Source organism: Porcisia hertigi, chromosome 36 (genome assembly GCF_017918235.1).
Source record: "Porcisia hertigi strain C119 chromosome 36, whole genome shotgun sequence".
Lineage (NCBI taxonomy): Eukaryota > Euglenozoa > Kinetoplastea > Trypanosomatida > Trypanosomatidae > Porcisia > Porcisia hertigi.
Window position 1 is genome coordinate 3,734,651 of NC_090595.1, and position 12,776 is coordinate 3,747,426.

A 12,776-nucleotide genomic window follows, 5' to 3' on the forward strand; every position below is an offset into this window, starting at 1 on the left:
AAACAAAGAAGCGGAAAGAGAACAACCTGAGCCGTCAAGCAGGTATGAGGTCGAACAAGCTTAGGGAGAGCTCACGAGCCAGCTGCTGGGCAGTGCTTACCGGGATCCAGCAGTGGTAGGAGCGGTTTCGCTGCGATACAACAGGGGTGAGCAAACCCCACGCAACAAAACCCTGCACGTACTGCAGCGCTACGTCTGACGTGGTGAACTCGAGCGGGTCGATGTGCGGTGTAGTCATTCGAAGCATTGCGTCGTAAAGAAATTCAAGTCGGCGCACAGTGAGGACATGGGCAGAGGCGGATAGGACTGCGGCCTTGTGCGATTGACCATTTGTCCCAGATGCCATAGCCTTGCGCTCACCAGTCCCTGAGCGGCCAAACACCTGATGCTGCTTGCGCTTCGGCACCGCACCGCCATAGAAGGCAGCGAAGGCGAGGAGCACCGCTGAGTAGCCCAGTCGCTTGAGGGCCATTACGAGCGGATTATGCGCTGACGCCGCAGTCCCATTGCCACCGCCGACGGCACCCGATGTAGCTGCCGACGAGGAAGTGCCGCCACCACCTTCGCACCGGTACTGACTCCAGGCTGCGACAAAGTGGCGCGCATTCAGCTTGTTAATTGCATTCCTTGCTGTGGGCAGAGATTGGGTCGCTTCCCCAGCTTTCTCTGACATCGCGGATGCGACCGCTGCCACCTCCAGCAGTAGCGGGGGGAGGATCTGATACACGCGTTGCACCAGGAGACGTACATCTCGGCTCACAACAGAACAGCACATCGGTTGATGAGTAGCGTAGTAGGCGAACGCATCCAGCACGACGCGGTTTACCTCTTCTGGGCTTAGTGTGCTTGTCCGATCAGTTCCAGTAGCAGAGTCGACGTGGTCTTCTGCTGATTCGGGGTCAGCAAGGAGCTGCCGCTCCTCTTCGTACTGAAGTCGCAGCCACTTAAGAATGCTCTGCACCTCCGGCCGAGCAACGAAGTGGTATCGGAAGCAATTAGACAACCGCGGCGGGAGCTCCGATATCAACCACATAATAACGGTGCAACTCTTCGCGGCAGGTGCACGCAAGTAATGTGAAAGCCACAAGTTCATCTCCTCCGAACTGTACTCCACCGTGTCGACGTCATCGATGACAAGGTGCATCTCTGACTGCTCTGGATGCGCCTCCGCCCACTCGGCAAGCGACGCACCGAACTCCAGCGGAGTGCACTCGTAGCTGAGGCGCCGACGCCGCGCATGGGGAAGCAGACGATGGGTTAGGTACCGCAATAGCCCATGCGAAGCGCTGCGCGCACTGACGTACTCCATACAGAAGGCATTCGCGTTTCCGTCACGAGAGCAAAGGCCCTGTCGTTCACGTGCCACCAGGTACTCAAGTACTAACGTCGTCTTTCCACTGCTCGGCGGGCCGACCACGCAGACGTACCCGGACCCAAAGAGCACTGTAGCATCCAGCTCGTCACGAAGATCCCCCATAGTTCATCAAGAAGTGGCAATGTATGGTCTCAGAGGAAGTGAATGTGGGACGCCTCTCGGGATAAGCGCTCCAAGGGGTGACTTCACAGGATGCCCATTACAGTGTGAAGCCGGTGATTCAGTGGCAAATCTCAAGGATCAACTTTCGTTGGTCTATCCTTGTGTCTATGAGTAGGGGGTGACGAAAGGGGCGCCCACTAGTTTCTTCTGTTGTGAACAAGATCGCACGCCGGGGAGACGGGGGGGAGGTAGGAGGTAGGAGGAGAAAGAGGAGAGGCTTCCATGAATATTGGGAGGAGGGGGGGGGGGGGAGAAGGACTGCGGCGATGTAGTGGAGACTAAAGTGCGCGTACGCGCCGAGTCTTTATAGACGAAAGAACGTCGCGCGCGGGCGCAATCTGTACGCCCACTCAAAAACTCCTTGTAAAAAAACAACGCGTTGACGCGCCCATTGATACCCGAGCCTGCACACGTCCGCAATTCAGTTTTGGTGGAGAATGACGGCTGTGTAGATAATGATGATGATGATAGCCGTGCAACCCCTCTTTACACCACACACACACACACACATCGACATCACACCGCTTTGTGTGTCTGCGCTGGTGCGCATGGGTCTGTTTTTTTTTTTACACGGTCACCAATTTCGACAAAGGCGCATTACTAAGAAGGACAACCACCACGGGGTTGGAGCCACTTCTTTCTCCTCCTCTCCCTCTTTACCCCTCCCGCGAACAAGCGCTTCGCAACAACTGAAGGGGGTGATGCAGCAGTAAAGGGGGGGGGATGCGTCGCCGAAAGTCATTTCCTCTTCAAACGCACACACGCCCCATTCGTACGTCCTCTTTTTTTTCCCGAACCACGCTCTCCGCATGCATGTTGTGCAACACCACGTCCTTTTGGGGAGAGGGGAGGGAGAGAGAGAGGGGGGGGGTCGCTACGGCATGTCCTTGTACGCCTGTGTGTAGTTCCATCGGTTTGTTTTGAAATGTCGTCTTTTGCTGAAGCGGTTGCGAGCGTCACAGGCAGCCTGATGCGAAGGATGGAAGCGCTTGTCGCGCATGAAGCGATGACGATATTTGTGGCCGCAGAACCAATGCGCCACAAAGTTTACATTTGTCGGCTTGAACATCATCATGTTCGATAACGTGGGGTGGAACAGCATACAGTTCTGCGCTGTGGCACGGAAGGACATCCTGCCAGCGGTTCAAGGAAATGAGGATGACGACACACGAGTAGCTCTCGCGCCTCTCTTCTCGTTCGAAGACACAGGCTTCTATGGAATGGCTACGAGATACAGCTGGGGTGCACAGAAATTCTGTGTCCCCTTCATGAGCAATCACCTGTGCAAGGCAGATGCATGCAACCCACAACGGGAACGAGAGAGAGAGAAGAGGAAACAGAAACGGTGGCGGCGGGATACATAGTGCATAACACTGGGGGTCATACGCAAGAAAAGCAACACATGGCCCAGCGACAACACGCGCGGATGCAGCAACGGAGAAGGAAGCAGCCTTTAGGAAACAAAATCTCACACAGAAACGTGGAAGAAAAAAAAGAAAAGCACTCGTGACTCACCCTTCGTATGAAAGCAGAGTGTGCTTTAGAGCAGCACCAGCGGCGTCTATTCTGGAGGCTTGCTCTGTCTGTCTCGGCACCCTTCCGTGTAAGAGAACCCAGTGTCTTTTTTTTTTTGCGGAGGAAGGGGAGGGGGAGAGGGCGGGGAGAGGGCGTCAGAATTTCGCCCGCCGCAGCCCCGGAGATCAATGAAAATCAGTGTGACCCCCCCCCCTCTCCTCAAATCCTGCCCTCGTTCACTGTCGAGCGGCGAGCAGACGAGAACGCCGTTCACATCCACATCACCTCAGTACTTCCTTTTAGAGTCTTCACCCTTCCCCTCATTATCAAACGGAAACATGAAGGTCTTTACCACAAGCACCACCACCACCACCACCTCTCGACCAATTTAAAAAAAGAGCGGAGGTGCGTTACTGTTGCTTGATGAGTTTCATAACGCCGGCAACAAAGGCCTCGAGATGGAGAATCGGCTTCGTTCCCAGTTTCATGTTATGATCGTACTTGGCCGCTAATTCAATTAGCGGGTGCTGAAGGGATGGCGGCACAGCCGTCAGCAAGCTATCCACTAGTGTCTTCAGAACGGTCTCGCCAGAGATGCACTGGGCGAGAAGATCATAGAACTTGAGGCGCACCTCGTGCAGCCTCTTCGGACTCTGCTCTGCCAAAATGTCGTGCGAAATCTCATCTAAGAATATTTTCCAATCCGCTTGTGGTATCGCAGCGCCATTGCCACTCCAATCCACCTTTGCCATGGCAGACGCCTCCAGCATCAACAACCCACGGCGCAGGTTACCGTCGGAGCGCAACGCTAGTGAGTGCAAGAACGCTGCTGACGGAGGGGGCCGACCCTCTCCCTCGCAGACGCGCTGGACTGCCAGCGTCAGGTTTTCCTTCGAGTGCGCGGGAACACGAATGCCGAGGCAGCGGGACCGCAGCGGTGGGATCAGACGCGAAGTCGAGTTGCAGATAAGAAAGAGGCGACACGTGCTCATGTATTTCTCCATCGTGCGGCGCAACGCGTGTTGAGCGCTTCGGGTCATCTTATCCACCTCATTGAGGACCACCACCTTGTATGGCACATTCTTTGGGCTGTTGGCTGTGGTGTGAAGAGGCACGGTCTGCGCGATCTCGCGGATCATTTGCATGACAATAGAGCGATCGTAGTTGCCAGCGTCGGATGGGTTGATATCGATGTGGTGGGGTGAGCTGAGAGTAGCAATGTCCACGGCCTTGCTGTCAGATACCTGGATGCTCTTATGCTCCAGGCGCACCGAGAAGGCGCTGGGACCGTAGATTTCATGAAGCACGGCCATGGCGCGTGTCTTCTTACCACTGCCGGACGGGCCGTAAAATAAGAGGTGCGGGAGATCTCGCGCGTTGGAAAGGCGGCTTAGAATTGCCTTCAGCTCCGGGTACAGCTCCACATCGTCAAGTGTCTTTGGGCGATACCGGTCCACCCACAACATGGCTTATGCCGCACTCTTTTTCTCGCACGCAAAGCTGTCAGGAAAGAGAGTGGGGGGTGTGCGAATGCAAGCCCCAGAGGTTCGATGAGGAGGATCCGCACACTATCCTGCGCGGGTGTGTGTCCTTTGGAGAGAGTCTATGTGTTTTGTGTGTGTTTTGCTTTTCTATATTTCTGGAAGGTAGCAGGAGCCACAGCAGCCGAGAGCAGCCTGGGTGGGGTAGGGGGTCAGGCGAAGTAAGCACGATACTTCATGGAAATATTGCAGTATCTCCCACGCAGCGCAAGAGTCAAGGTAAGAGCAAGGTAGTCGAAGATCAAGAGAGAGAGAGATGCATTCATATCGCTTTGAGTGCAGCACACCAATCAAGACGCTACCCACGAGAGTCCACTTTCTCCAAACTACGAGACACCTCGGAACCCGTTACCTCCTCCTTCTGCTCAATAATAAACGGTTTTTCTTTGCTTCAGTTGACATCCAGAGGAAGGGGTACCACGCAGGTCCTCCTCCTGTCCGTGTTGGCACCGTGTGTGCCGCGCGGATGATTCCTGTCCGAGAAAAAAAAACAGTAAGCCAGAGACAGCTAAGAGACGAGAAAAAGGTTATGTCATGTCGGGCACACAGACGTGCACCTTTGCTAGGACAGCTTAAACCCACCACGTGAGCATCAGAACTCTTTTTTTACATCTGACGTGCGCACTCTGCCACACAACGCGTCAGCACCACCCCGCACCCTCTTACCTGCCCCCACCCCACCCCGCCCCACGCCGGGCCTGTCTGCCCCACGGGGCCCATCGCGGTGTGGGCCAAGCAGCGGCACACACACACACACACACACGCGGTTCTGCAACACCCACTCCGTCATACGTGCGCGGCCTCGGTCACGGGCTCTGCTCACACCCCCACCCCCCAACACACACACACAGCCGCCCCCCGGCGTGCACAGAGACCCGCGGTGCATCCTGTGGCGTGGCTCAGGTACCCCCCCTCCCCTCCCTCCCCTGACAGTTGGCAGCAAGCACCGGCTGGGGGTGCGTCCGAGTCACGCCGGCACATTGCCCATCATTTCGATGACACGACCGTGTTTGCGGTCACGGGGCACTCCGCCACCACGACCGCCGACGCCCGTGGCGATCGATCACCCACTGACAGCCCCCCCCCCCCCCCCCCATCCCTCCCCTCATGACGTAGGTGCTTGGCCCTGTCACTGTCAGTGGTGCTTCAACGCTCGTAGGGAGGAGGGATAAGGGGACTTGTGACTCCGCTACGCAGCGGGGCACTTCTCACCCCGGGCGCTCCCTGCACTCAGCTGACCCACGTTGCCAGTCGCGTATACGAGAAACCTCAGAGGGAAGAGAGAGCCGTCACCTGTACACGGTAGACACACAAATCAAGGCAACGAAGAGCTGCAAAGAGCACGGGAAGGAAACAACATACCCCCTCCCCCTCTCTCCCCCCCCGCGAGACATTAACAACAAAAACAGCGACAGACGTATGAAGGTGAATGTTTGGGAGGGGGGGTGAAGAGATACGGAAGATGGCAGTGATGCAGAAACAGCCGTCTCCGATTTAATCGGAAAGTAATTTATCGAGTGTGCCTTCATAGACAACAGCAGCGCTGTTTCGCACACAAGTGGGGGGGGGGGGGGGGGGACTAGTCGACCTGGAACCTTTGGGATTCTTTCATCGCCAAGTCATGGATGCCTTGCCTGCCACTTCGACGTGTACTCGCTGTCACGTGCAAGTCCGCGCCCTTGCAGACACACACTCAAACAGTATCGCTTAAATCCAGAGAAAGACACACACACACACACACACACACACATATCCAGTTTGTCCTACCAGCCGTGACTAATCATTAATTTGGTGGTCAACTCGATGCCCAGCCACACGGAGGCATTCGCTGGGGCGGAGCGGAGGAGACATGCGCTGTAGCCCTTGTAGAAGGCGCGCACGCCGCCGGCCGCGTACGTTGTGCGAGCGATCTCTGAAATCGACACCCTTCCCCGAGAGGCCTGCACTCGAGTTTTGACGAAGTCGCACGGGTAGTTACTGGTCCAGAAACACATGCCGGCAGCCATGCCGCTCATCATCGGCACTACGACTTCGCGGCCACCTGATGTGGAAGCGAGCGGCGTGTCGAGGAGTGTGTTGTGCGCAATCTGGTATCCCATGAAGTAAAACGGCAGGCCAATCAGCCGAGACATCAGCGTTGGGGTATAGCCGGAGAGGATACCGTGGTACCCTTCCACCTTGATGATGCGGCGCAGGCACGAAATAGGCCCTGTCACCGCCAAGGCGTCCTTGCTGTCTTTGCAGATCATCTGCAGCTGCACTTTCACCTTTTCCACCGGGGCCACCGTAAGCACGTAAACTGGGGCGGTGAGCTGGGCAGCGATGGCGACGCGCCACAGCGGTAGTGGGGTGCGGGATTCGTGTTCGGCAGGGGTCATCCAATTCCTCATTGTCTGATTGAGGCTGAACAGCACCGCGTTTTGAAAGCCACAGAAAAAGAGCAGCGGCGTGGCGCCGGAGTAGAAGCCGCGCATGCCCTCCTCCCTCCACGTGTGCCGCACGCAGGATGAAATAGAGGGGAAGATGCCGTTTTGCACACGAGACTTGATCGTGTCGAAGGGGTGGCTGGAGATGGCCTGCAGCACCCCGCCCGCGGTGCCACCCATTAGATGGCGAAGGATTTGCAGGTGGCCTTCGGTGCGACTACCGTGAGACGGCAGATCTGCCAATGACGCAGAGTTGGTTGGCATCGTGAGAGAACCCCTCACAATCACAACGGTGCAAGGCGATTTATTTGGCAACACTAGTCGGAGCTCCCAAGGCGCGGCGTTGGAAAAACTCACGTGGACTGGCCGCGAATTAGCGGGCTAAAGTAATAAATGAAAACAGATGAAGAGTGCGTGGTGTGCTTTAGCGTGGGTCGAGCACATGGGGTGAGCGGTGCAGCCCCGTTGTGCACCACCGATTGGGTAGTCATCGCCTCAGATACACGAAATCATAGGTAAATGGGGACGCCCAGAGTGCAGAAGGAGCGCGCACGTGGAAAGAAGAGAGTTTGTGGAGATCGAGGGTGACTTCAGAAAAAAAAGAACACCTTCCATCTGGAACGTGCTTGGCAAACATTACGCGGCCGCACTATTCAGAATGGTTACACAAAGCACCTCGGCTGCAAGCAACCACCCTTGGGTGTAGTCGCAAAATTCTAGAAAGTGGAAGCTGTGCAGTATATATATATATATATAGAAATTGATTGGGGGCAGAAACATCAATAACATTGGGGGCGCTTCTCTACACGGCCAATATCTCATCAATACGATCTGTATGCGTGTGTGTGTGTTTGTTTTGTATAGCGTCAGTATCACAAGGTCATCATCTGCACATAAACACGCGCGTAATGCCCAATCGCTCCTTCTAGTGCACCACAGTCATTTACCCCAAAATAAAAGCCACTGTACATGAAAGAAAAAATTCAAAAGGCAGGAAAGGGGGAGATGAACCCAAAGCCTTCAGCCTCTGTGTGTGTGTGTGAGGTGCGGTGTGTGTGTGTGGGGGGGGGGCTCACAGACACTTCCCTCCTCCTCCTCCTCCTCCCCTCCTCCCCGCAAGGGGCGAAAAAGATGGACATGTCCTTGAGCATACATAGCGCAGCGCTTCTGCTTTGTCCCCCAGCCTTTCCTCCTCGCGGTTGCACTCACTGGGTCTTCCCGCGCACAACAGCAACTGCAACACAGAGACGGGAGCAAAAAGACCAGAGTCCAGAGACCGGAGCGTTGCAGTCGCTCATCAACTGTGGTGGAAACCCTCTACTTGCGCTTGACGAATTGCCTGCGGTGAAAGAGGTCCGCCTGGTTCAACATTTTGCGTCCGATTGGCGAGGCGCAGACATCCTCGAAGGTACACTTCAATGCCGTGTCAAAGAGAAGCCGCAGATTCATTTTTCTACACGGATCTGCTTGACCCATCAATCGCGCATTTGTCGCCTTGAGATGGCAGAGCGCGTCCATCTCATCAAATGAGACGCGGCCCTCTGCCCCCGGGGCAGAGAAAATGTAGAACGCCTTTTGGAAGCCGCGGATCGGCTGCGCGTCGGCACACAAGAAACCGAGCAGTGTGTGCGGTTGAATAACCTGGTTGGTGGGGTCATGAAATGTGCTCCACAGAATTCTCGTGTAGGCTTCGGCCAGCGCGCTGTCGAGGTAGCGGTCAATAAAACGGGGCACCTTGAGAAACTGCTCCTCGGTTAGACCACAAACTCCGAGGCTCGCTCGCGTGTCCAGGAGATCCTGGAGTAAAAACTCTCGAGCACCCCTCTGCGCGGTGACAACCGCCGGCGTGGCTGCTGCGCTGACCGGTGTGACCCAAAAAAGTAGGTGCACAACCACCTCACGCCAGTCTACAAAGCCGGTATGCTGTGGGTCGAACGTGTCAAAGAGTTCCTCGCGGGTTTTGACAACCATGTGAGCCGCGTCCAGACCGATAGCGGCAGCCTCGGTATAGTCTTGGTCCGTCACGAGAAGCAGAAAGTCGAAGCGACTTAGCTGATAATCTGGTGCAACGCAGCGGAAGTGCTGGACAAGCTCGAGCAGCCGCACCGCTGTGAGCCCCGGGTGCAGGGTGAGCTGCGGATCGATCAGCTGTGCGCAGAGCGGCACGTCTGTAATGAAGCTCCGGCGCTCCTCATTTGTGGATCTAGTCCTCGATTGCGTGACCATTGTGGGCCCCCGCGCGTCGGACGTAGTTTCGGCATTGTGCGAAACCCCCGTCGCCCTCTCCGGGAGAACTGCGAAGGTGGTGCAGCCCAGGTGCATCGCAGGGCTTTTCTTCTCTGCCTCCACACACTCACGCAAAACGTACACAGCTGTGTTTGCGGCAACAGCTTCTCGGGCCATCATCTCTGAAAGGCTTGCCTCCATTCGCGTGCGCATTTTCTTGGCGTGCGTGTCCGCCTCCCTCAGCAACTGTTGCCAACAGGAGTACATTAATGCCACCCGCGAGGAAGCGGCAGCCCTTTCGGCCTCCATTAACGCGTAGCACTTGGACGTAGCGACGACTAAGACGTGAGGCGGTGCGGCAAGGTTGTTCGTTGTCATGGTTGCACCACCACCAGTACCACCGCCGACGCGCTTCGCTGTTTTCCCATGCATCTCCACGGCAGCCTTAAGCTTATCTGTGATGGTTGAAAAGCCGTTCAGCACACCCTGCATCAGCTCCACAAGCTGGTCCTCTGCGATCTTCTCATTTTGCTCCTCCACTGCCCGGTGCCCCCTCTTGGATGTTGCCGCTCGTTTCTCCTTGGCTGATTTTATGTTCATTGCCGACCCCAACGAAAGATCCGCGATAGCGCTGACCGATTGCGTTAGTCGGTTAGGGCTGTTCGCCGACAGCCGCGGCATGTCCGCCTCGACGTCATCAAACATGAGTGGCTCCCCCGTGACGGCGCCGAGGAAAAAGGAAAACATGTGAAACGCGAAGACGTATCGATCCACCTCAGCCTGCAGGAGGCGCGCGAACTCCTGACACACAAGCGCCTGCCAGCCCCCCACGAAGCTTGCCCTGCTGGTGAACAAGTCAAGCAAGCCATTCGCCTCGGCGTCCCGCAGGGCGATGCACCTGTGGAGTGCATCACCCAGCGCGTCCAGCGACAGGTGCAGCTCGGCCTTGCACGTCGGCAACACCCGCAGGGATGCTGGCAGCGAATCGAAGCTTTCTTGGAAGCGGTGCAAGATCGCCTGTTTGTCATCCGGCCGCCTCCAGTATAACATCATTTGCGACTCCACTTGGGTGTAATAGTGGAGAAACATTTGCACCAGCTGCGTTGTGCCGCGCCAGACACCGGCGTAGTCGGCTTCGTAAAGGTCAGTGAAATGTGCCAAAGCCTCCAGCATGACATTGGCCGCAGAAGCGCTTAGTGTCGCCGTTGGCAAGCACGACGGCCTCACGGTCGCCTGGAGGGCAGGCGGGAGTGGGGCGCCTTTCTCAGTGTACAGCTCGGCAAGCCGCAGCCGTTCCGCCTCACGAGCAGCGGTCTGTGACTCAAACGCCGTCTGCAACTCGCTTAGCCGGGCAACAGAAGCGTCGCGCTCGTGAAGCAGCTGCTGGCTAATTTGGAAGTCGGAGATTATCTGGCTCACCGTCTGCAGTGCCTCCTGTTGCACCTCCTCGGCTGTGCGGTCGCCCGCCAGCTCGTAGATGGGGGCAAACGGAGGGCTCTCCGACTGACGCGTCAGCCATCGGCGTATGGCACTCCATCTCTCCATCTGGTGAAAGAAGCTTTCATATAGCTCCACTGACGATGCATCAGGGCGCCCGAGTGGCACCATGTACGGCAACCGCTCCTGCGGTGGTGGATTGTAGATGAGATGATACCTCTTGCCAGTTTCGCAGTCCGTGCGCAGTCCTGCAAAGCGGCGAAACACCTCCTCAGGGGAACAGCTGATGTGCAGCACCCCTGAGATCCCTGTAGGAAGGGAGGCCAACTCCTGCTCCGCCCGCTTCACGAAGGCGCGCTCCGCCTCCTGGGAGGGCTGCGTGTCCTCCACTTCTGGCAGCTCCACCGGAGGGAGAGAAGCAAGATCCACCTTTTTGATCGTGCGCGTCTTGGATTCTTGCTTCACTGGCACTTCCTGCTCTATTGCTAGACTATCGGAGAGACGCAAAAGGGGAGGCAGCTCCTCTGTCGCGGCCTCCATGGGAGCCACGGCGTCACTGCCGCCCTCTGCCGCCCTTGACAGACCCCATCGCTGCGCAACCATTTGATGCGGGTGCACCGGCTCGCTGCTCAATCGCTGCGCAATGGTCTTGTAGGCATCGACGGTGCGGAAGACCCCCTCGAGAAGAACGGCGTCATACGGCAACGCCTCGCGTGCGTCTTGCAGCTCCGTCAGCTGCACGGAGAGCAGCTCCGTCATAAGCTGTGCCTCCACGGCGCGCCCATCCAGAAGCGTTTCCTCCACGCAGCGTCCGAGCGTGGCCCAGTCGCGGACATCTTCCTCTTTCTCCGTGGCGTCTGATGAGGCGGCTTGCAGAGCCCGCTGCACTAGCGACTCATCGGAGATGCACAAAATGTGGTACTTTGACTTCAAAAAACTGGCCAAAAGACTCTTGCCCCCATACTTGGGGCCATCTAGCACGAAGATCGGCACCGAGCAAGACCGAAGCACCTGCGCCAGTGGTGGTCTCGATCGCTGTTGCTCGTAGCAGAGCTCCAGAAGGGCGAGAAATTCTGGGCTTGACTGGGCGTACGGACTGCCGTGCAAGATGTGATGAAACGCCTCCTTGACGGCTGAGACAGCGATGTCCTCCGCCGAAGACCGCTGCCACAGCGTCGCGTCCACGGAAAACGCTTTGAGGAGCTGTGTGCTCGAGTGGCTGAGGTAGTTCGTCTCCAGCCCAGTCAAGCACTGCGCAGTGCGCTCCATCACATCTTCCAGTGCTACCCACACAGCCCCGTTACGATCGGCGAGCATCCGAGCGGCGTACCGAGCGCTCAACGCCTCCAAACGTGCCTGGTCGCTTTTTTCCACGCTAAGCTGCGCCTCTACCTCTCGCTGGCGAGTGTGCTCCAGTAACGCGATGTCTCGGACCTGTTTGTGTTTCTTTGCCGACTCAATGTCGAGCTGACGGGTGATCGCGCGCTCGCACACCTCCGACCAACAGCCTGCAGTCTGTCGAAGCGTCAGCATGACGCCTTCCTCTGCGGTGGAGAGGCGGGTCACGTGGAAACAAATATCGTTCAAAAAGCAGCCGCGAGTTTTCGAAATGCGGGCCTCATTCAGGGCATCTTGGTACTCGTTGCGCAACTTGCGACGACGGGCACGGCTGTCGCGATCCTCCTTGTGTGCCCACGCGATGGAGGCTCGGTAGTCGTCCTCGAAGCTCATGTCTTCAGCGCATACCCATGTAAGAAAAGCCACCTATAACAAAGATGTGTGGGTACGGCTCCCAGACGAACAAACAAACGAGGCACAACCAACGCGAGTGAAATTTTGCGCACCGACTCACACGGGCGACGTTCTTCTGCAGAGTGAGCGGTGCGAAGACGGGAGAGGGGGTATGCGCAACGCCACGATGCAGGGGGCGCTTGGTGGTACAGCAGGGATGGCGAATGCATTGTTAGGTGACAGGGGACGCGGTAAAGAGAGAAGTGAAACAAACAAACAAAAAAAAAAGAGGGGGAAGAGACAGAGAGAAAGCAGATGAGAAGAGGTACAACTAGCCGGCATCAGTGTCGCTCGAGACTTTTC

The 12,776-nt window shown here is 56.8% G+C and overlaps 5 protein-coding genes across 5 annotated transcripts; all 5 read right to left on the reverse strand.

Annotated features, from left to right (window-relative positions):
• Positions 1–34: 34 nt before the first annotated feature.
• On the reverse strand, positions 35–1,477 carry JKF63_00964 (uncharacterized protein; the record flags this gene model as incomplete). Its single annotated transcript, XM_067897013.1, has 1 exon — positions 35–1,477. The coding sequence occupies one exon, from the start codon at positions 1,475–1,477 to the stop codon at positions 35–37; it is 1,443 nt and encodes a 480-aa protein (XP_067753170.1).
• A 934-nt stretch (positions 1,478–2,411) lies between these two features.
• JKF63_00965 (uncharacterized protein) lies at positions 2,412–2,669 on the reverse strand (the record flags this gene model as incomplete). The annotated part of the gene is made up of 1 exon (XM_067897014.1): positions 2,412–2,669. One exon carries the CDS (start codon positions 2,667–2,669, stop codon positions 2,412–2,414), a length of 258 nt encoding a protein of 85 aa, XP_067753171.1.
• Positions 2,670–3,462: 793 nt separating this feature from the next.
• Positions 3,463–4,518, reverse strand: JKF63_00966 (uncharacterized protein; the record flags this gene model as incomplete). Its single annotated transcript, XM_067897015.1, has 1 exon — positions 3,463–4,518. The coding sequence occupies one exon, from the start codon at positions 4,516–4,518 to the stop codon at positions 3,463–3,465; it is 1,056 nt and encodes a 351-aa protein (XP_067753172.1).
• A 1,838-nt stretch (positions 4,519–6,356) lies between these two features.
• Positions 6,357–7,283, reverse strand: JKF63_00967 (uncharacterized protein; the record flags this gene model as incomplete). Its single annotated transcript, XM_067897016.1, has 1 exon — positions 6,357–7,283. One exon carries the CDS (start codon positions 7,281–7,283, stop codon positions 6,357–6,359), a length of 927 nt encoding a protein of 308 aa, XP_067753173.1.
• Positions 7,284–8,336: 1,053 nt separating this feature from the next.
• JKF63_00968 (uncharacterized protein) lies at positions 8,337–12,413 on the reverse strand (the record flags this gene model as incomplete). The annotated part of the gene is made up of 1 exon (XM_067897017.1): positions 8,337–12,413. One exon carries the CDS (start codon positions 12,411–12,413, stop codon positions 8,337–8,339), a length of 4,077 nt encoding a protein of 1,358 aa, XP_067753174.1.
• Between the last annotated feature and the right edge of the window lie 363 nt (positions 12,414–12,776).